Genomic DNA, 23,398 nt, shown 5'->3' with positions numbered 1-23,398 from the left:
AATGGGTGGCCTCTTTCTCCAGATCCTTCAAAGCCTGGTGAAAAGGGACAGGCACCACAGGTGCTGTATGGTAGGAACCTCTCCATATTGTAGCAAGAAAGAAGGGAAGAAGAGTCTAGTGGGTCCCACCGAGGATGGGACACCAGGCAGGAAGTCCTCAGCAGCCAGTGGCTTTGGCAAGCAGCAGTCCCTCTCTTGCTCCATAATGCTGCCTGCCATGTCTGGCAGACAAACCAACCACCCTCAGACTGTGAGCAGAGAGAAGACCTAGGCAACAGCCTCAGCTGCTCTTAAAGTGTCAGCCCTGTCAATATTTCTGCCCTTGTTCTGCTTGCTGCTTTCCCTAGCCTAACAATCAATGAAGTAAAAACAAGTTCAACCACTCCACTCCAAAAGTAGGAGAAGAAATGAAAAACAGCAGGCATGAATCTACACCCTTTAATCAGAAGCAGACTTGAATCTCTGTAGACCCATCTGCTCCATCCTTGCGTAAGCTTGCAGTTCACACGTTATAGCTGCACTCCCATTAGCACTACCAGTCTGCGTGTTTGCAAGTTCATGCTTTCCTGCTTCTCAGACAAAAGGTGTCCAAGAAGCAATCATTGTGCATTGGTGGACATGATGGATCTGAGAGGTAAGCGGTTTGTTACAATAAACCCCACACATACTAGTCTGTGCCTCTCCCCTGGTTTTATTTCTCTGCCCTCTTCCTTCTCGGGGTGTACACTATTCACTGTATAGCTGGAGGTGACCCACCTTTCTACCCTCGTGCTGCTACACTGGCAGCTCATTTGAAACCAAAACTGAAACAATTACTGTTGTCTCAGCTGCAAGGCTGCTCTGGATCTAGTATTTAGCACAGTTAAAGTGACAGAGCCTCAATTTCTTGGAGATATGCTACTGTACATTAAAGGAGATGTGTCTCCTTCAGTGTCGGGAAATGCACCGTGCCACCTGACAAGCTCTTACACCTCTGCCACTGGGAATTACAAAAGAACAGGACAGCAAAGAACCTTTTCAATGCCATATGACATGGATTAAAATTATTTTTCAGTAAGCCTTCTCAGGTGAAGCCCTAGAGGAGTGGAGAATGGTGTAGAACAGCAAGCAATTCTCCAACTTACTTTCCCACCACGCAGTATTCCCTGTCTCAGTTTTCAACCTCACCTTCTCCTTCCCTTTCTTTCTCCCACCACGTTAGTACAAAATTTGCATTTATAGCAGCAGGGCTACCACTCTTTTTCTGCAGCAGTGACACAGAGGCATGCAGGCACTGCTTTTCCAGAGCTGTTCCACCTGTGGGACTTGAAGCAGCTCCACTACTCTTTTGATGCATAGCCTGATCTAGCACAGTCAGTTGCCATCACTACAACCAGTCCTGCCAGCTCCAGCTTTCTCAGGCCAACTGTCTCTTGCTATGGTTCAGCCTACTTGCATTAGCACCTGGTAAGGAATGGCCCATATGAAAGCAACATCATTTCTCTCTTCCCTCCCAGAAAAAAAATGAGGTAATTACCACAGCACAGTGCCTCAGTGCTGCTGGATCTTCCTACTTCCTCATGGCTTGGATGGATCCAGCTTTTCAGGGAAACTGAAATTAAGTGGTAGCCAAGGAAAACCTTCTCCATTCAGCACAGCTTTAGGAGGAGCTACTGACTGCATGCAGGGGACAGTCTAATGCTACAGAGATATGTCAGCCTTCACAGTTGCAAAGTGTTTCTGTCATTTCCCTTCCAAAATAATCACCAGGTTGGAGACAGGCAGGTGAACAGATGTATTGAATATAGTATATTCCAATTCTGGTTCTTTTAACATACAGCACCATCTTCTATTAGATGCGAGACAGCAAGATCTCATTTAAGCATATTTCCATCTGTAAGACAGGAAATCTATTGATGACTAACAAACTCTGCTTGATTTCTGGCCTCTCATCCCTGATCTTCAAAGAAGGCCTAGAAACCATTTGCAAATGCTGAATCTGGGAACAGAAAATCATAATCATACCAGAGATTAGAAGTTATGGACTCATTAATTTTAATGGCATACTTATAATTCCTCACTACTCCCATAAAACACTTACTCCAGGTGATAATTACCTCTTTTTTTCCCCCCTTCTCTGTTCCTTTACACCTAACAAACATATCACATCTTCCTTTGCTTCCACTCTACTCAGCAGTTCACCTTTTACCTCAGATGCCCAACTCATTAATATAATTGAAGTTAAACTCAGAGAAACTGTTCTCAAGCTGCATTTACTTCAGAAAAATCCTACTTCTCTCAGAAAGGAAGAGGAATCCCAGTTCCTAATAGCTGCATTCTTTTTCTGACTATATCAAATTGGTTTAACATAAAGATTACCTCCCCCCGTAAAGCTAAACCATACGGCTTAGACCACAAAGACCAAAGAGAAGAGAAAACCCAGCTAACCAAAGATTCATTCATTTTACTGCAAGTGACAACAGCTTTGAAGTAGAAGACAGCAATTATTGCTTTGCAGATGACTCCCCTAGAGCTAAAGGCACTACCAGAATTTTATTTAATTGCCATGTTAGACTTTTCATAATACATACCACAGTAGGCCTGATGACTTGAATCCTTTAGCTCTTTCAGGAATATTTTCTACAAAATACTTGAGTTACAGATGTTGACAGTCCTTCACAAAAGTATTTTCATTTCTTGTAAGGGTTCAGAATAGCTTTTACTTACTGAAAATGCAGAAGGTGACATCATCGCTAACAGGAGCAGAAGGAACAAGTTCTTCATTTCTGCCTGCAGGAACAGAAAGATTATTGATCAGAACTGCTCGCTGCTTTGCCACTTGTATGGCAGAAAAGCTGAGATACCACACAGTAAAAATGGAGGTGGAACTAAAAGAAAGGTAAGAGAAGAAAAACAGCTTTATCACTACACTCCCTGGTTAGATGAAGGCAACTGCAAAGACTGAAATTACCCTGCATAGAGAGCCAGGATGTAATTACGGAGTGCAAATATTTCCCTGAACTTTCCTCTGGTATTACAAGAACACCATCCCCAGGCACAGTGAAAGATGCATGCTCTTGCATGTCTGCCCTCCCACCCTTTTACACATACACATGATAAAATACTTTGAGATTGCAGTGTTTTCAACCAACCCAAGGTACAAATTTCACAGTTGATGATTCTGTACTCTATATTCAATCTGTGTGGCTTGGTGAAGCCTTATGTCTGTCTGTGTGATCTTGCTTGTTTAAAATGCTACGGTTCATCACAGATAGCTATAGCTGGATTCAACCACCAGTAGTTATATCCCTTTTGCAGAGCTAGAAAGATCAGGCCACACAGACTGGTATGGCAGCATACAGCAGGACACAACAGTTCCTAAAAATCAGGGCATTATGCATACTTGGGACCACAATAGTTCACTGGTGCATTGCCTGTTGCTACTTTATCCTTTCTCTTTTGAGTTGCAGCAACCAAGCCCACACCAACCACTGCTCACCCATATTTACAGCTGTGACCATGGCCACTTCAGCCACTACAGACTGCCTGTTTCTCATGGCCATTTTCCCGTGACTATTGAGCCAAGAAAGAGATGGATTCCTAGCATAGTTTTATCTAGTCTAAGCTTCTTACTAACTTGGGAAAGGAAAAGGAAATGAAAAAGATGGAGAAATCTTCCTTTCGCAGTGCATAAAAGCATCAAGGAAGAAATGTTTATTTCATCAATCATTGTAACAACACCTGTTTTAATATTAAAACTTCATATATAGAGATCTTGTAGCCTGGCCTATAAAACACAAACAAAATATAGAATGTATATCACCATTAACAACGGTAATATTGATATAAGATCATTGTTGCCTGAGAACATCAAATCAGAAACAAAGTATACCCAAAATGAAACCTGCCTGATCTAGCATTTGCATATTTCAGGTTATGTTATGATGGGCAACCATTTTCGCATAGTGCTAGGCTTCACTGAACCACAGCTTATTGCAGCTCTTTAAGTCCATATATACCACGGATTTTGACACTCCCAACATTCATAGTGCTGGGAATAAAAAGCTTGTTCTTTAATGTTTTTCCTTTCAGATGTAAAAACTACTAAATACCAAAAATCCAGGTATACCAAATTCTGTGTGCAAAACAGCAATGAACAGGGAAAATGTAACTGGGAAATAAGCACTGATAAGCTTCTCTCTATAGATAATGAGTGCCAATCACATGATTCATAAGAAAATGAAGTTATAGGAGATTTTTATATGAAGAGACTTTAATTGATTTTGCATTAGTTCTTAAGAAACTGTGGGAAGACTATGGACGCTCTATCACCCCCACACGCTGCTACTATTATTCTCAATCAAGTCAAGGAAGAAACAACCTGGAGATGCTCTCCACAAGACATCAAGTATACTCTCTATGCTGTAGAGGCCAAAAGCCAAAACATAGGCTAGATCTGTGTCACAGCCCTATCCAACTGCCAAATTCTTTCAGAGGGGAAGGACAGCCAGGAGAGACCCTTTTGCTACAAGGTCCATAAATGCAAACAGCAAAGCTTTCCTGAAGCAGCTTATAACATCTTTGCACCACTAGCAAGGGGCACTGTGAGAACATCATCTTCCTTGAGTGGTGTTGCTGTCAGAGGTGAACCTTTGCAATTGATCAGCTTCTCTTCCTACTGCCCAGAGAAAAAGACTCTCTCTTCCCCAGCATCCCTCTCTCACATCTTCCACTCTAGGCACCTCTCAGGTTCACGGAGATGGCTGTGGAAATTACATCCCTTGCTCTGCTGCTAATGGAATGCCTGCTCAACTCCTCCTGGCATCTGAGCCAAAAGGCAGACAGGGACCTGGGCCCAGACCACATGAGACTCCTGGAGAAGAGGCTAGAGAAGCAGCTCACCAGGGCTAGCAGTGCTTCCACTCCCCAAGTAGTTAGTATCTCGGAGGTTTTCAGCCAAATCAGATATAAAGATTCTCTAAGGAGACAACTAGAGACAGTACCGATGTTTGGGACAATCTCCTGCATCAAAACAGCAAGAGGTTACAGCTTTGGTCCTTGCCTGCATTTTTTGTGCCACTGCACTTGCATGGGAATTGCTGTCACATGTCCCAGATTTAGCATTTAGAAGTTTAGACCACCCAGCCCTATTGAACTAATCAACAGCCTCCAGGAAAGATGGCCAGAAGGAAGAACAGGGTCTTCTGTATTCTTTTATTTCTGCCACTGCAAAACGAATCTTGCGACTGATTCTCTGAGCTTCAACAAACTTGTTATTTTAAAAGCTTCCTCGGATGTAGTATTGAGCGTTGATCCCTTCTGCCTTTCTTTCAACCACAAACAATACAAATGAGACTGGGGAACCTGTCTGAAACTTTCGAAAAAAAGTCATGTTCTGTTTCCAGATTTAACAGCTCTTTCACTCCTGGTGGAACCTGGGATACAGCAGTGTACGTTTGTTCTGCTTGTTTGCCATTCTTCTCACTGAGGGCTGAGTATGTGGGGAAAGGAATGACAAGGACACTGTTCAACAGTTCTTTCGCTTGTAACAACAGCAGCTGCTGCACCCTGTGCCTCCTGCCGTTCTTCAATCCTCTTCAACCCTCCCCAGCTCCCTTTTCCCACTCTGTGCTACAGCAGCATCACCACCCCCACCCAGAAAGAGCAGCAAGGCCTGAGGGGAAATGGTGACTTTATGCTCACGATACAGAACAGCTGCTGGAAAGCTCACATGGAGGAATTCCTGCCATAGTGCTAAAATATGAAGTTATCTCAGTGAGAGGGACTGTAAGAATCAGTTCATAATAAGCAAGGAATGACCAGAACTAGAGGTATGCCCAGCTGAAACCTCCATTCCATACACCAGAAGAGATTCAGATTGTCTAGCCAACCACATCTGGCATTAGCTGCTCAGGTTAGATGACCAGAAGGGCTGAGGTGGTGGCTGGTTCCAGCCATCTGTAAGCTTGTTCAAAAGGAGTCAGTCCAGACCTGGACTATGAAGCTGTGTTCTCTAAGAGACACTGACTCAAGCTCCTCTGAACACTGGAGGAGTCCAAACTTGAATCTGACTTTACAAGCTCAGGACCCTTATTTCTATTCCAAACCAGTATGGATCAAATCGTAGTTTGTGGAAATTTCAGAAACTTCTGAAAGGATGTCCTGGTGCCCTTTCTGAGCTGTCTCCACAGCACCTGCTTCTTCCTGGCACTGTCGACAGGAGGGTCAGAGGGCCACAAAGGAGATGGATGGAATTTCATAACTCTGGACAGAACACAAGAACTCCAGCACAACTGGAAACTGGGATAAGCATCCTTATTTCAGGGCTTAACAGAGAACCCACAAGAATTTGAATTGCCACAAGAAGCTCTTGCCTTAACAAATAGAAGGTCTAGAAGACAGATGGGCAGTCTTGGAGATTTCTCTATAGTGAAGCCAACAGTGAACTGCTGTAAAAATATTTTATTTAGTTACAAACTCTTATCCCAGGCCTGGCAGGCTTAGCAAGATCAGTCAAATCTTCATTAAAACCAGAAGTATGCTTTAGAATCAAGGATAGTTTTCGTGACTCCTATATTTACTTTGTGTGTGCAAATTCTGCCTTCCAATGCACAAACAAGGTTCAAGATTGCTTACTTAAACTTGGCCTCTTTTCCAAATAACCTCTCAATATCCATGTTCCTAGGTAAACAAGACCTACACCCCCTGTGTGTGTGTGTATATATATATATATATATGTAAAAGTAACTTTAAATCGGCTGGCTAATATCTGGGTTTCAAAAGCAATAAAGTTAACTTTTGTTTGAGGGAAAAGATGATTAGTTTTTTCTTTCCAACAGGAGGGAATCCAAACTTGAAAGAGATGTTACAAATAACTAAGCCTTGCTTAAACAAGAGTTTAAGCTGTTTAGACACTACAGAACCAGATCACAACATCAGAATAAAACAGGTTTCATGCGTTCTACTGCTCACAGATTTATTCGTCTGGGGTTTTCTCTATTCTTTTTGAAAATAATTGGACAGCCAGTGCTATGTGGTTCTTCTCTGTTTAGCGCTTAAGACAGACTAGTCTTCTTTTTCCTGTGAACCACATTTCTAGATCATCCTTTGGCCAAAGACACGTACCACATACGTGGGTCAGGGACTGGTTCATAGGTTAGAAGATAAAAAGACCCCTTCAGGCTTCCCACTTCTCTATTCCCAGATAAGATTTAGTTGGACATGCAGGTAAGTGGCAAAGCCAGCCAGCAATATTAGCTTCAGCAGGCCCTTACAGTTCATTTTGTCTCCCAGCTGGGGATTTGAATTACCCAGTGTGGATCTATTCCCATCTGAGGTAGCTCTGACACAGAAGCTGCCTTTTCACAGCTTGTGAACCACAGGTTGGCCACCCTGGCAATGAATATTTGCCTGCTGCAATATAGAGAGAAATTGCTTATTGTAAAGTTTAGCACATCCAGCACTAAAGCAGAAGTTGCCACTGTGATCCTGCTACTTGTACCTTTTCAGAATTTCCTTTCCTCCACTCCCAGCTCCACCTCCCTTTAATGTCTCACTCAATTGTTATTTTTTTTAGACGTTTGGTTGAAGGAGGTGGGAGGTCAGAAAGGATGATGATATGTTGCCCAGTTATCCACCGGCATAAACTTTTTTAACCACTGACTCAGAGCAAAGTCTTTTAGCTTTTAGCAACTACACCTTTAGGCAAAGGATACCATATTCAAGATACTTCTTAATATGCATGTTTTCTTCCCCAACTATAGTAAACCATCTTTTGTTTGACATTTTTCCAAAGAAAATCCTGGGCCTGATGTCCCTTGGGCTAGGGCAGGTAAGCCAATTAATGTGCATGTGCCTGTTGAACTGGAAGGATGCTGAATCTCCTTTCCCTTGACCACATGATAAGCCACATTCATAAAGAGCTGTTTATATACAAAGGAAGGGATAAATATTTATAAGCATGTGTTTAAATACAAGAATGGTTGAAAAGACTCAGTGGGAAAGGAGAGAGAAGAAAGAAAAACAAGACACAAGTTGTCCAAGTAAGTTTTACAGAGATATCTTTACCATTGGTATGCAGATTTATTAATTCACTCTAAATACATGCTAGGAGTTGAAGATGCTGAAACAAACTTTCAGTTAGAGTAACTTTAAAATTCACCTTATCAAATGAAAACAAGTTACAAAAGCTTACTAAAGAGCACAGCAGCAGAGCACTAGCCGGCTGGAGAACTGAGTAGCGGTAACATACAAGGATCTTCTAGAATGCTCCATCAACAGGCTTTCATCTCAGCCTTCAGCCTGATTCCTAACAGGCACATGAACCTGCACCAGGCCATCACTTACTGTGGCTGACTCAGACTGACAGTGTTTTTACAGAGGATTTCTACAGCAATGCCAAGTTCAGCAACACCCAGGGAAGCTACAGCAGCCTCTGTCATATAGTTTTAATCTAAATACCAAAAATCACACAAAAGTGCAGCTGAAACATCATCAGGTGCAAGAGCAGACTGTGAAACATACAGAAGTTCTAGCAAGGCTTTGTGCCGTCTCCTACTGAGGGGTGGGGAAGAGGCAGACCTTCTTTCCCACTCTCCAAAATTCACAGTGAAGTATCGAAGGTTTAGGTCAGTGAAGCAGGACGTTCCAAGTAAATGGGGTCACTATGCCAGGCCTTTACAGGAGCTAATACAGTATTCCACGAGGACAATTTTCTGTCGACCTAGTAATACCAACTGAGATTCACTTTTCTGCAACCAGCCTTCCACTATTAGGTTTGCAGCTGGAGAGTTATTATAAGGAGTAAAGACAGGATTCTGCCTTCTATTTTGGTAGTCTCGCTGTGCTTAGCTGTTAATTAAATCTGGGAGCACGTGGGGATAACGACAAGTGCACACAAACTTATTTAGATAATTAACATTGCAACAAGAAGCCGCACACTGCCTATAGAAAATACATGACAAGGATATAACATCCCAAACACTAACATAATTGAAGAGGAATGGCTAACAACCCTTTACATCTACTACTATCCTGTCACAGCTCAAGCTTCACTTACATGAGTTATTTAGCCCGAGCTGAAATATTACCCAACACTGAACACTGCTGCTGTTTACAAACATGTTAGCCAGCTGAGACTAATCCCTTCCAATTAAAATTTTGGAGAATCTTTAGGACAATAAATCATTTCCATGCTGGAAAATTACTTCCAATTTTATTTAACTTCATTCCATCCTAAATATAAATATGGCAATCTTCTGCTCTGTGCAAGGGGTTAAAAAAATAAAAATAAAAAATGAGCATTATCTCAAAAGGAAATTATTTTCTGCCTCTGCAAGATCTACGTCTCTCTTCACTGACAGGACGTTAGCACCACGTTCAACAGCATGCTTGTGGTATATATAGGAAACACCCGTGTTACCTTTAATTAAATTTGCTTGTGCACTAATAACACAGACAGGAAAACATGAGTATTTACCCTGAGCCTCATGTGGGTTTTGATTGCTGCTGTCTCTACATTGTTTCTGGAACTTAAGATAGCTTTAAAACAAACAAACAGTAACTCAGTTTTAACTATATATATATATGTCTGTAAACATGCCAAGCATGCCACACTTGTATGGTTACACCTCTTCCCTAAGGAATCACCCTTACTGACTGTCATGTAGGTTTGCAGGTAGGTATCATGAAGGCACGCAGACATACCTTCAGTGGTATGAAGCAGGAATTCCCTGAGAGAAGTCAGTGGGCTTACTTACGTTACAAGGGAAAGACGACCAACGTGAGGAGAACTAAAAGAAATTAAAAGTGTGTGTATGTCTGTGTGCATGTGTGTGTGTGAAGTAACAACCCAACCCCGTAACTTTTGACTATCAAATTTAAGAGGCAGAATGTGTGCTAAGTGGAACTAGGGCTGCAGTCTCTAAAGATACAGCCCTAGCACCTTTCATCTGTCGCTACAAATTAACTTCTCAAAAAATGATCTTAGGAGGGTGTGATCACAATGCAGTGCCTGGAGAGATCTCAAAGGAAGCACATGCTCATCTGTGTGATCACAGCAAAATGACAAGAGTGTGATCTAAAAATAAATTAGTTCTTTGCTCTGAAGCTGGTTTCTCCCACAGATGCCCAAACCTGAGCTTCCAATTACTGCTTTAAGGGCTAGGCAGAGAAATAAGCAATTTGTGGATGGTACTTGTTTTCTGCACATCATGTCTGCATGTCAAGAAGGGGAGCTTGTTACCACATGAGAAAGCATAAACAAGTGGTTTGTTCAATATGAGTAAATACCCACTCAAATCCTTTTATATGAAAGTCCCTTCTCAAACATCTAAACCTCATTATTATTCATTGTCCAAGACAAGATGGGACTATAACAAATCACATTTCAGATCCAAGAGTGTTAAAAAATGAGACAGCGAAACTGTATCCAGCAGAGTATCATTTCCAGTGAAGTAAGTTCTTCTGACAAGTCCATCGTATCATGGACATAGCTGCAAATCACTGTACTGGATCAGAGCAATCATCCATCACTGTCTAGGCTTAGTAGCTATGCTAGGTACACTGAGCGGTTTATCATCAGTTTTGTATAATCCTTCCCACAGACCTAACAGCAAAGCAACTTATTTTCTCCAGAGTTTACTGAGCATCAATATACGACTAGAACATACGCCCCTTCACTTAGCTAATGGTGAGCCTATAACATGAATTGTGAGAACTACTGTAATTGCATCCTATGTATTCTAGGTGCTGCTCTTATACAAAACAGCAGCCCTCATCCTCTTATAAAAAAGCTATCTGTTTGCTGTGTATTGGTAAGTCACAAGGTACATACATCAACTAATAAAACGGTTAGCATTTTATTAACATTTAAAGGTTCCCTCTGAACAAAGAGAAAGCCTTCTGGCAGCCCAAGCCGTACCTGTTCTGAGGCACAGAACAGAATTCCACCATATTTACACCGCACTTCAGAAGACGAGGCCCTCAATCAAGATGAGAGGCTCTGTCCCCGAGCTTCTTTATTTTAACAGAACATCTGTGTTACTTTAGAACAATATATTGCTCTTTTAACTCAAATTCAAGTACTACCAAGAAAACCAGTAGCAATAACATAACTCCTTTCCTGTTTCCTAAACCCTTTCACAAATTAGGGCATTGCCATTCACAGAGACCCCAACTGAATCTTGGTGCCTAATTTGTGAGGCAAATAATCCCTGAAGCAACTAGATTAGATGAGCTCTACCAGCGTTCTCTTTTACCAAGCTGGTAAATAGCTGGATCTGAGAAAGAGCTCATCCCCAAAACAAAGATACACGATCTGTACCAGAAGTTACTACACAACATCAGCAACATTTGAGATCATCCATTCTCTAACTTCTCTATAGCATAATCATTGCTACTTTCCCTTAAAAATAAGACAATTTAGTTTTATACTTAGTATTTTTAATATATATACATAGAGAGACTAGAAAACAAAAACCTACATCCTTGCTTGAAAAACACCTCAAATCATTCATCACACAGCTCTTCTCAAATGCTACACCCAGAGTGGACTGTTTACTAGTGAACAGATTTGGAATATGCAAATGCTACAAAGAAACTATCCCAACTCCAGCACTTCTGTGAAGCCATCAAGCATTAACACTCACAAAGCACAATATTTTAAAAACAAAAACCTCTGAGGTGTCAGGATGTTCCACAGTGTGCGAGAACCTGAAAATATGCTTGAAAAAGAAGTCTTAACTGTCTCACACCGGACAGAAAAATATGCTGAAAGCAAAACTTCCAGAGACAGCAAGTTTGCTTTGTTTTATATTTTTTGCATTTCATTAATCATCCCTTTTACCAACATGAACAAATATTAGTTTAAGCCAGTGCCATGCCAAAGGTACATGGTCCTATCTAACTTTGTTGTACATCACAAACATCTCCCTTTGCTCCCTCTAACAGCAGAGCATTTGTCCTAAAATTCCAGAATGAGGTTTTCCAACACACACAGCTGCTTAGCACATTGGCTCATCAACATGCTGCACCTCAGAAAGAATGGGTTTTCATGGCTGCTCTATCTACAGACTGGGAAATGCTCTGGCATTGCAGGGGGTGGTATATCTCTAAGAAGCCAGGAGGAAAACATGCAAGTTGCAAGCCAACTTTTACAGAGAAGCTGTTGAAGGGCCCTCATCAGTACACTGCAGAAGGGATAAAACTAACTGAAAGTGATGCGAAGACATTTTCAAAAGTAATAAGCAAAGGTATTTACAAACCCTCTTTAGAGTCTCTACAGAGAGAGCTAAAGAAACACACCACCTCCCTCAGCTCCTGTGCTAACAGCAGTTATTCCTAGTCCTAGGAACTCTATTAAAAAATGTTACCTTCATCAAAGCTTTGAAACTCAGGTTTTAAATCAAGTGCTCTTCTATCTCCACGTGACCACAACAAGGAACGCCAGGGCATCAGAAAAATCTGCTCGGAAACATTGCTACTAGCCCACTACCATCTCCATGCCAGGACAGGTCCCTGACACTGCCTTCCTGGCCTGTCTCACGCATTGGACTTCCTCAGGGATGAGAGGTCCAGTCCTGCAAACCAACCCTTTCACAAACACATCTGTTGACACTAACAGCATCGTTTGGCCGGGCCTCCCAGATGGATGCTCACACACCTGAAAGCAATGGGAGACTGATCAGGAGACAGTCCCTCCCCTTAGCACCTGCTAGCACATGAACAGAAGCAGCTGAGCACTCCAGGGGTGACAGTTAGTGACTACAAGAGTCTTAGCACCTGGACAGGCTCTTATTCCTACCAGCAAAAATAATGTTTCTCCAGTCAATCTCTCTGCTAACATTTGTCTTGTTTCCGCATTCTTTCTGGCAGAGCAGGTATGTCTGACCCAAGTGGGCTCGTCCAGCGTCCTATGAAACTGGTACCTTCTGCTCCCCTGCTCCCCCCAAACACAACATCAGAAACAGCAGTTTTACTATATTAAGTCTCAGTGTAATTCACTGCAGGTGAAAGGGATTAATGTTCACCAAATACATAGAGTGGCTTCTTCCCTCCCACCTAGGAAATAAAATTATGCAGTCATAAGGACTCTGGTCTCTCCTCTCCCCTGTACTCTTTTAACTGAAAGAAAAAAAGGTGGGAAATAAAAAACAGTTAAAAAAGCACAAACAGCACTGTAAAGACTAATAGAAAATAGATATCCAGGCAGAGGGATCAGGAGACAACCCAGAACACAAAACCAACTCTTACCTTCTGTGTGTACCTGTGAAAGGTGAATGCAAAAGATTACACTTACACCACTCTGCAGCCAAGCCCCCAAACTCACTTTCCAACAGTGGCTATTAAGCTCTCTGCTCTCCAGCTTCTATTTGGTTACTGATCCTTACTGCACAGGAAAAGGAGAGTTGTATTTCATTTAACCCCTTCAGCCTCTAAGTTTCTTCACAGGAGTTTTTGCTTTTGGTTGGGAAAGTCAGTTGTAGGCATGCATGCGTGTGTGCATGCTTTGGAATTGTTTCTAGCTCCTGTAGTCTGTGTGTAAGCATACACATTAACTTTAAATTGTGCCTTAAGTTATTGCAGGGGTGGGGCCCTTTGTAACTATTTTATTTTAGCTGTGGGCAGCACATTAGAAGACAGTTACAGATCCCCTCTGTATTCATTTTCAGTAAGTTCCTGTCATGCAGAATTGAACTCTATAACTCAGGATCCTAAGTTACAAAGCAGGTATGTTTACTGCAGCACCGGGTGCAAGGGGGATCGCTCCTCGTAACTTGCACACCTAGTTGTACTCACAATACATACTTATACAGTGAAGTGGGTTAGTTCTGCCCAAAGTCTACACCTACTAACTAATTATTGGTTAGTTGCTTTCTCACTTCAATTTAAATGTACAGTTCATTTTAAATTTACTGGGCATGCTCCCCGAGCCGGGGATTCACTCTTTTCGGGGCCGGGGGGGGGGGCATTTGAGTAGAAGGTCGTGATCTCCCACTACCACAATTATTTTATCCTAGTGTCCTTGAGCCTTATCACTGCAGTAGTTTTTCTTTTAGCAATTAGTACATCCTTGTCAGAAGGCTACTGATGTACATTCTTGTGGAGCTCACCTACATCTGTACTAACGGTCCCTTGTGAAGTGCTGAGTGGGCCGAGCTCCAGACCTTTTCTTGCAGCCAGTGAGGCTCCTGCCTGCCTGTTGATGGTTCCTGTTATCTATGCAACTCCTGCCTGTAGAGTTTTACGGTTTTCACTACATTTTCTTGCATCACACACCTCCTCTGCCTCTTCTGGGTGGCACCGGGGATGGGGTGGGGGGGGCGTTCTGCTCAGCCCATGGCGGCTCCTCTGCCGCTCCTTCCCGCTCATGCTTCTCCTCTGCGCCAGCACAAGTCCCTGCTGTGGGCTGCGGCCCCTCAGGATGAACACGCCTCCTCTCTGGGGGCTGCAGGGCAATCCCATGCCTGCAGCTCCCTCCTTCCCTGCCCTCTGTGCTCCCAGGGCCCTTCCTCACATTTCATTCCCTCACATCTCGTTGTCTTAGCGGTGTTTCACCCTCCCTTAACAAGGTTTTCCTCAGGGTGCCGCGGCCGAGGGGCTGGGCCAGGCCTCACTCACAGGGACCCCTCGCATCATTCTGAACCGTAAATATATAAATAAATAAATAAATAAATAAATAAAATAATAATTAACATTTACTTTAAACCTAAAACTCAGATCACAGTTCATGGATATGCTTTTGACCAAAGAAAGTTTGAACTTAAATACAATTCACAGCTAGATCTGGCCCTAGGCAGAGTTAATGAGATCCCTAAGGTCTGAAAATACCACTGCTTTGGATACAGATCTGAATTTAACCAAAGACAATGGCAGCTCAGGTTTCTCTATTTTTTCCTCTAAAAAATGCCATGCAACTCAGAAACCCTCTGAAAAATCCCACAAAGGAACGATTCAGGAACAGAAAACTGTTAAGGGAAAAGGAATCTAGCTGGATGCATTACAAGGAAAAATTTCTGCTCTTAATCATGTGGATACGAGAAATTGTTGTGTAACAACTTATGTGTTGCTGTTACTGTTTTATCTTGAAAACAGACAATCACCACCCCCCTTGATTTTGTCCTCTGCTTAGTATAAAACAAATAAATACTGAAATACAGAGACCACTGATCTATATAAATAGGTTCTGGTCCAACAATTATAACAGCTACCAGCATTTCAACCCTATTACAACTGAGATCTCCAAGATTATGAGAATACCTTTAAAGTCTTAAGTTTGGGTTTGTCTTTTTATTTGCCTTCCAATTTTAGAATCCTTTTTCATCAGTAGTTCATTTGAAACCATAAGAAATAGAAACTTGCTTTCAAAAGAGAAGATGAAGCTTCTACTTTCAGGTAACTCCACGTGTTGGATCTTCCAAGGAAGACATCAAGATGCGCAATGAAATCTCCAGTACTGGTATCACTACTCTCTGCTTAACCACACTACTGCTTTAGAGGATAAAAAGAAACTACCCTTGGCAACTGTTGACAAGCCTAAACACACAGAGCTCCAAATGGAAAGGAGAGTTTCTAGCAGCCTCATAAATGCACCAGGTGACACAGAAGTAGTTTTATTCTAGGGCTACAGCTCTTTTTCATCAATCTTTGCTGATCGATCCCTGTCTGGCAACTAGCCACGGAAGTTATACAGTACTCAAATCCTACCATTACACATCCCACAGGGGACAGAGCTCAAATAAAAGTCACATCTCTTCCACATGCAAAAGCAATCCTGTACTTTTGTGCCCAGGCTAACTCTGCCACAACAAACAAGGATAAACCCTAACAGGGAAACCAACACAAAATGGCAACACCTCCACCAAGAAGCAGGAAAACCCCAAAAGGTTGAAAGAGTCAACACACCCCAGAAGAATGTCTAATAGTGGTGCTGACTTATGGCTACCTATGTTCCCCTTGTCAGGAGAGACAAAAATTGGACATTGTTAATGCCTAATTAAGAATATAGAAATTACTGTCTTACCTTTTAAATGGAAATTTTCCTTTAAGAAAATAAATCCCGGCCTTCAGCCAAGCTGCAGGCCTTCCATTTCAATCAGAAAGGAGTTACATCAGAGCGTGCTTTTTCTTTATCCACCCACACTTCAGCTGGCCACTGGCTACTGCCATCCTGCCAGCTGCCACATTATACCCTAAGCCTCACAATATTTGATCAAACCAAAACCTGAGCCCTTCACCTTATATGAATAAACCACATTTTCAGATCAGTTTAAAACTTCTAGCCTGTATCATCAGGAAAAAAAGGCTTGAAATCCAATCCCAAAAGTTCAAAACCTAGTAGACAAAAACCCCACCACTCCGTATGAATTTATAAATACCTGATTTTAAAGATTTCTTCTCACAGCAGCAGGATCCTCAGTGAATTTTTTTTTGGAAATACTGAGCTTAATAATGTTCTTGTGGTTCTTGTGTACTTGTTGATAGTTAAAACTACAAGGGAGTACAGAGATGGGGAAAATGTGACTGCTCATATTGGAATCAAGCCAGGATACATCCAAAAACAGCTGTGCCTACTTCATTAAAGCAGTACTGTGTAAACACATCTGGATTCATTTTTAACCCCATAAAGACTTAATAGACAACCTCCTGAGACGCTGAAATAAAACAAGAATTGACCAGACTTTTACCACAACTAAGCAACATGAAACATTGATGAAACTCCTTTTATTAACAAAAGGAAAGAAAAATCTGCTCATTCTTCCTGGTTCCAGCAGAGACATGACAAAATCAGAACCTATTAGTGTGGGATTTGAACTTGAGGCCAGTCCTTACCAGGAAAAAGGCAATGCAAATATGAAGTAAACCTTTGCGCTGTAGTTCCACAGAAAGTTTTGTGTGTGTACCTTTCCTCTGGGAGAAAGGACATGATTCCTGTGTTGAAATTGTTTTCAACACCTACCATTTAGTGAAAGTTAATATACTGATTCAAGACCATTCTTGTTTCTGGATAAGACACACACTATGGAGTGAACACAGTCAGGACCACAGGCATTTACCTCTTGCCACTAGCTCCATCCAGCATCTGGGTGTCACAGATGTGATGTATCAAGAAGAAAGAGTCAAGATTTCTTCTCATACTTCTCATACTATGCATGAGAATGCATGGTAAATGGATACTGCTGAACAAGATACCCCTTCTAATCCCATCAGTGAAGTGCTTTTGGCAGGAAGCAACTTCTACAGGAGCTGTGATACACGGACTTCAACAGTTATATGGCCAGAGGTCAGTAGCAAGACTTCTGCTTTCTCTTTTGTTATACTCCAGAAGTACCTTTCATGGAGACAAACCACCCGGTTTCCTTACTGTCAGGGGCTGCTTTCAAGGTCTATCTAAAGATTTGCATGCTTTACTGGACCCAGCTCCAGTCTAACTACTTATGGCTGTCAAACACTTTAAGCATTGTGGTGGGTTGCCCCTGACTGGTCGCCAGATGCCCACCACACTCCTTGTCCTCAACAGGACAGGGGAAGAAAATATGATGGAAAAGCTCATCAGTCGCAATAAAGACAGGGAGATCACTCAGGGGGAATTAATTAGTGAGAAATAAGAACGAAACTAAATCCACTTTCTCCCCACCCTTCCTTCTTTCCAGGGGGGAAATTTACTCCTAACTCTTCTACTTCCTCTCCCCCCACCTCAAACAGCATCCAAGAAATTCAGACAAGACTCACAAAACCTCCAGAAGAGAAGCTGGTCTCAGCAGCTTGAGCATTCACCCAAGGAAGTGAAGGATCTGTATTCAGCTTCTTTAGGAGTTCTGAACTTCCCAGAAGACTACTGTGTTCAGGAAATCATGGTATACAGACACGTTACAAACTGGTGCTCTTGAACACTCCCTTAACTCATTTAGTCAAAGAGCAAGGATCTGTGATGTTATAGTTATGGTTGGGTCACATGCTTAAAAATGGGATGGTTGCCTTGTTTTGTTTTCAAATTAACATCTAGTTTCTTAGATAAGTGCTGTAGCCTAATCAGGGGAAATGGAGAGCCATTCACATGCTTTAGCCTGCTACTTGGGGCATTTTATTCAGGGGATATGCTCAAATTCTTCTGAGCACAAGATAACACTGAAGAGTAATCTGACATCCCAGGTAAGCATGCTGATGACTGAATGACAAAGTAAAGAAATAAGAGTCTCTGGAACGTCAAACCAAGTCCACTGCTACCAGGGACACTAGAGCTTATCACTCCTTCCATTGGCTGCACAAGGGTCTGAAAACAGAAGGATTCAGCTCACTCTGAAAAGAATGCATCTTTTGACATACTGATTTTTTTTATTATTACTTTCTTTAGAAAAGGCAGAAAAGTAAAATCTGATTCAACCTGAACGGAGATTTTACCAAACCTGATTAACACACCAATAACTCCATTCTTCCTAGACTCATTCGCTATTGCAAGACAGCTATGTCGTTTAGCCCTCTGAATCACAGCATCTCAGTATATAGAATGAACCCTTGCTAATCCTTCAGGAAAAAAAAAATCTCAGTTTCATGTCCAGGAGACATTGCAAAGTCCTTAGAGGAAAGGTGGAAAGGGTATTATACACCAATGAGCTCTACTGTACAACTTGACTGCATAAAAGCCTGCAATCTTCTTGCAGTAACTCTTAACACTGGTCTGTATCTGCTCCAGAGACCTGGTCCCCCATGAACTCTTTCAAGTGCTGATGACTGTTGCAGAGGAGTTGACCCTGTACAACTTTCGTACCGATCCTGCTACCAGTAGAGACAATTTCATTGCGCTTTGCCAGCGTGCAGCCACTGAAGCCCGCAATGCAAGGTCTGACTGGGTCCTCCCCTCTTACCCCTCTCTTGACAACTGAGTCAATTCCTGTGCTGTGCTCTCCAAGAGAGCCTTCAGATAAACTGGCTTTTTGAATTCAAAGAATCAGATAACTCTCTTCATCCCTTGCCAAGATGAGGAAAATGGTAAGCCTGTCACTTCATATTTATTTTAATTCTCACCCAAATTAGGCAAGACTTTTATTCAGGCCAACTTTCCGAACAAGCTGATGATGCTACACACAAGTTTCAGCTCTTTATCCTTAGGCCATTTAAAGAAGAAAAGCAGCATGCACTGATAATGTTGATGTTCCAAAAGCAAAATCAACTTCAAAGTGCTGTGACTAATTCTATGCAAACTTTGTTGTGAAAGGCGCACCAATACACTGCACCTCAGGGTACAAGTGAATGCACCAATCCATTGCTAAGACTCTACTTGGATACACAAGGATTTGCATATAAAAACCACAGGACCTACATATAATGGAATGTATATTGATTTTAAACCATCCCAACTACTCCCAAGTTTAACCCGTGTAAGCAAAACCAGGACACAACTGATTCTATTGGAAGGGAAGGGGTGTCGTATTAATTTTTTTCTGGCATTGGATAATACATCCAGTTTTTCAAATATCCCACCCCAGTCTCAGTATATTTACATGAAATCATTCTCACAGCTTTCCTTAAAATTTGACACCTTGAATCCTGCTAATTATTAAGAAACTGACCATAAGGACACTGCAATCCCATTTTCTTTTTCTGTATCATGGATTTACATATTGCGTAGGGTGAACTTGGCAGCCACACAGAGAATCTTGTTTAGAGTGATTAACCTGGGAACACAGAGAGATCTGGAGGGTCTTCCTTAGTCCACTCCTTGCTGCACTGGATTTAAACAGGAAAAATTATATTTAGCAAGCATACACCCCCCACACACACCCCAAAATAACATATACATGCACTGAGGCAATGCCTTATCCACAACAGATGGTCCCTCAGCTGCTTGTTTTCCTTTTATTGTTGGTTTTACATTTCAATGATATATAAAAAGTAGAAGAAATCACAGGCAGTAAGCAGATTTGAGCTAGAGAGTTGATTTCAAGACAAAACATTTTTAGTTCTTATACAAACAGATACTGTGATTAATGTTGATTTCTTGTGCTTCCCAAGCTGCCACTGGTGAGCAAGGAGCAAAGGGTCAAGGCTGGTCATTTGTATCCAGATTACATTTGAAAACATAAAGGACAGTCTCTGACCTCCCAAATGTTATCCAGATATTCCAATCTGCTCCACCCAAAATAGTAAAAAAAGTCTAGATCACACAAATTTAACAAAACACGTTGCCACAGCTCCCAGTGATTCACAGAAAAAGCTGTTCCACATGGATGTCCTAGTGCTTTGTTTGCCACATGAACAGCAGCCCTCTGCTCAGAAGGTCTGGCCCAGCACTCAGTCAAACCAGTGGGAAGATTGTAATTTCCAAAGGCTTTTGCATCAGGCCTAGATGATGTGACAGAGGAGACGTCAGAGAAGGAACAATAGCTAGCTAATTCTGGGCCTGATCTCAGTATGTTTATAATCCATGACAAAACTACAATTATTTTCACCAATGCTGGACGAAGTCGTAAAAGAAGGTCTTGCTGAACTGTTCTTCCCTCTGCCTTTCTCTGCAGGGAAACCAAAGCAGCCAGGTTTCCTTTTCCCCCCAGCCTGACTCCCTGCTCTCAGGTGTGGTTGGTCCCCTCTGCCCCACACAGTGTGCCCAGGCTCCTGATGCCAGACAGACCCTGACTCTCTCAGGAAGGGAAATGGCGTCTCTGCTTCTCTCACATGTCAGCCCTCACCGGGAAGGGGGAGCTTGCCAGGCAGAGATAACAATACAGCAAAGCTTTGGAGGGGAAGAAGGAAGCTGGCTACATCACAACCAACATGAAGAAAGATCCTCCTGGAACTATTCCAGCTATTCTCCATTTAAACATTCAGAATTTTTCTCTCTGCACTCTCTCCACACCTCCCCCAAAGATCTTCCACTATTCACCGTGGAGTTAAAAGTCACCTGCTCTTAGCTAGGCTTGGCACTTACGATCCCAAATGCTGCTTATGAGAGACAGGAGAAGAGAGAAAAGTTGAAAGCAAAACCTCTGACAAGCAATCCTCACCTCCATGCCTCACATACATTTATCCCTCCTAATTCCCAGTCTATTTATACATGTTACTTCTGCTTAGGAAAAGTAAATCCAGTGCCAAACCATAGCTCTTTGGTTAAAAAAGTGTTACATTCAGCAGAATTTTAACTCTAACATACTAAACATGGAGTCATCAGGATTTAATGCTACTGAAAAGAAAATTGAGATAGAAACCTTTCCAGTTCTTATACGTCACTTTGGAATTGAAAGAGGACAACACAGACTATAATAGCATTAAAAGATCCTCTGGACCAACATGCCCTTGATAGCAAGTACTTGGAAGCATGAGGCACGACTTAAGCTCTTGCTGATGTCTTCCAGTGCCAGGCAGCAAGGAAGCTGACGCCCTGCTAAGAACAGCATCACAGCCTCACTGTGCAACAGAGAAAAAAATTAGGAACAACACAGAGCAACAGGGGCTGTCAAGATGATGATCCTTCTGTTCATCTCAGCAGACTCTCGTGGCACAGGTCTCTCCAGTGGCTCTGGGCAGAGACAGTTCTTTTCCCGGGCTATGTCCTTGTGCAACCCTCAAGGGGCATGAGAAGGTGCCCAGATCCTGGCAGCTGTTGCTGTATGTCTATGGCTTAGATGTCTGATAAGGGATTCTGGAATGAGATTTTCCTCCCAGCATAATGAGGTATTTAGTTCATTAAAACGGAGCCTTCTGGGGCAGAATTCCAGCTGCGCCTGAGATCTTGCCTCCACAGAGATACTTTTTTTCCAGCACACGGTTTTAGTCTGAGGAGGAAAGGAAAGGGTCTTCAAAATACTGGTCCAGGGATTTTCAGTTGGAGTGGCTGAAGGTTTCTGTTTACTCTTAGATCAGGTTAAGAAATCTCTCGCTTCTCTTTCCTGCTGCTTCACAGCTGCCGGTTGAGCTTCTGTGCTTGCCGCTCCTTTGCCTCAAAGGCAAACTTGGTGTCCTGCAGCTGGGCAATGGCCTCCTTGGCCTCCTTCAGGTCTTGACAGATGTGCTCGTATTTCTCTGTCAGCTCCCTGTTCTCTCGGCGCAGTTCCTGTACCACTTGGTTCACCTCCTCCGTCTGCTTGGTGCAGTGGATCTTCAGCTGCTCCACCTCAGAGAGCATGATCTCCATGTTCTTGACCAGTGACTCCAGTTTCTCTTTGGACATGGCGTCAGGATCGGTTCTGTTTAGTCTGCCTAACCCAAACCCGAAAGGGACAAAGAAAGCCACCCTGTGTAACATGCACCGGGAAGCGTGGCACTCACAGTCTTGTGGTCTCTTTTTATACTCCCTCCTGCTCATCCTCCTCCCTTCCCTTTCCTTCCCCAAAGTGTCTCTAATCTTCTTTGCTTCGTTAATCTACTTATTTTTATTGCTCTGTAGAAATCTACCGAAGGGCTGACAACCCTGCAGTAACATATGGGCTGTGCAGCAAAAGCCGGAGCAATAATGAGACTCCGTGCAGCCTGCCCATAAAAAACAGCTTTCATCTGAAGATCCTCTTGGGAACCCCCTGCAGTGCCCATTAAAGTACAAAGAAAACTCTTCAGGCCAGACGCCCAACTCTGGTCTTATGCACCCAGTCCCAAGAGCACAGCCTTTCATCTTACATATACTGAGGTAAGCAAGCTTACAGCAATATAAGCCAAGTATAGGCAAAGAAGAGAATTAGCCTCAGTTTCTCTTCCTCTCTCCTAATCTTATGTTTGGCCAAGATGGATGGAACAAAATATAAACTTCATTTTTTTCAGGAGAAGCTCTATCCAGCAACTAACTCCACAAACAGCCTGTATTCCATCTTCTGCTGAAAGAGTTCACAATGGTTATCACAATCAGTGGCAACCACAGTTATTAGGCCATGTACCACCTGAAGGTGGCTTGTGTCCTTTTAGGGACACACAGGTTAGAGATTTTAACCCTGGCCCCCTCCCCTTGCTTCAGCTCCATCAGTAACGTTAGCCCCAGAACTTACATAAAATCTTCTTGCTGGGCACACAAACCACCCACAACAGAGTCTCAAGCTGCTGCTGAACCTGTGAGAATCAGGACTGAGACATGCCAGTCTGACAGTACACTGATTACTCAGGTCACACCAGGCAGCAGGATGATCCCAGCAGGCACAAAGGATTGAGAGAATCTGGCCGACTTTCTGAAGTTTGACCCAGTCTTTCTTATGTGTCCAGTTAATCAATGCACTTGCCTAGACAATAAGAATCATTAATTAGCCAGGGAGCGGATATAACAATATCACCCTTGAGAAATTAGTCTGGCTGAAAAGCAGGTGTTATTGCATGTGGCTCCCCAGAAAAGAACCAAGGCAATTTAGCACTGATTGCCTGGTCAGAGGGTGTAGACCACAGCAGAGACAAGAATACAGGCTTGCCTTCGGATAACTTGTGAAGGACGGACAGAAAAGTGTCTCTC

At 42.6% G+C, this 23,398-nt stretch overlaps 1 protein-coding gene across 3 annotated transcripts in view; it reads right to left on the bottom strand.

The window, feature by feature from the left end:
- Window positions 1-17,906, bottom strand: part of PAPLN (papilin, proteoglycan like sulfated glycoprotein) — a 57,053-nt gene extending 39,147 nt beyond the window's left edge. The window contains exons 1-3 of one of the 3 annotated variants that reach the window (XM_056344917.1): window positions 17,710-17,906; window positions 16,356-16,467; window positions 2,707-2,769 (exon numbers count right to left, since the gene is read on the bottom strand). In XM_056344917.1, the coding sequence (XP_056200892.1) occupies window positions 2,707-2,763 (57 nt within the window). In that variant the 5' untranslated portion in view covers window positions 2,764-2,769; window positions 16,356-16,467; window positions 17,710-17,906. Of the gene's footprint in view, window positions 1-2,706; window positions 2,770-13,230; window positions 13,341-16,355; window positions 16,468-17,709 lie in introns of those variants that run through there. The other 2 variants (XM_056344918.1, XM_056344916.1) reach the window with 2 other exon arrangements.
- Window positions 17,907-23,398: the final 5,492 nt, after the last annotated feature.

This window comes from Falco biarmicus, chromosome 7 (assembly GCF_023638135.1).
Source record: "Falco biarmicus isolate bFalBia1 chromosome 7, bFalBia1.pri, whole genome shotgun sequence".
In the NCBI taxonomy this organism is placed as follows: Eukaryota; Metazoa; Chordata; class Aves; order Falconiformes; family Falconidae; genus Falco; species Falco biarmicus.
This window is presented reverse-complemented; position numbering and strand designations above follow the sequence as displayed.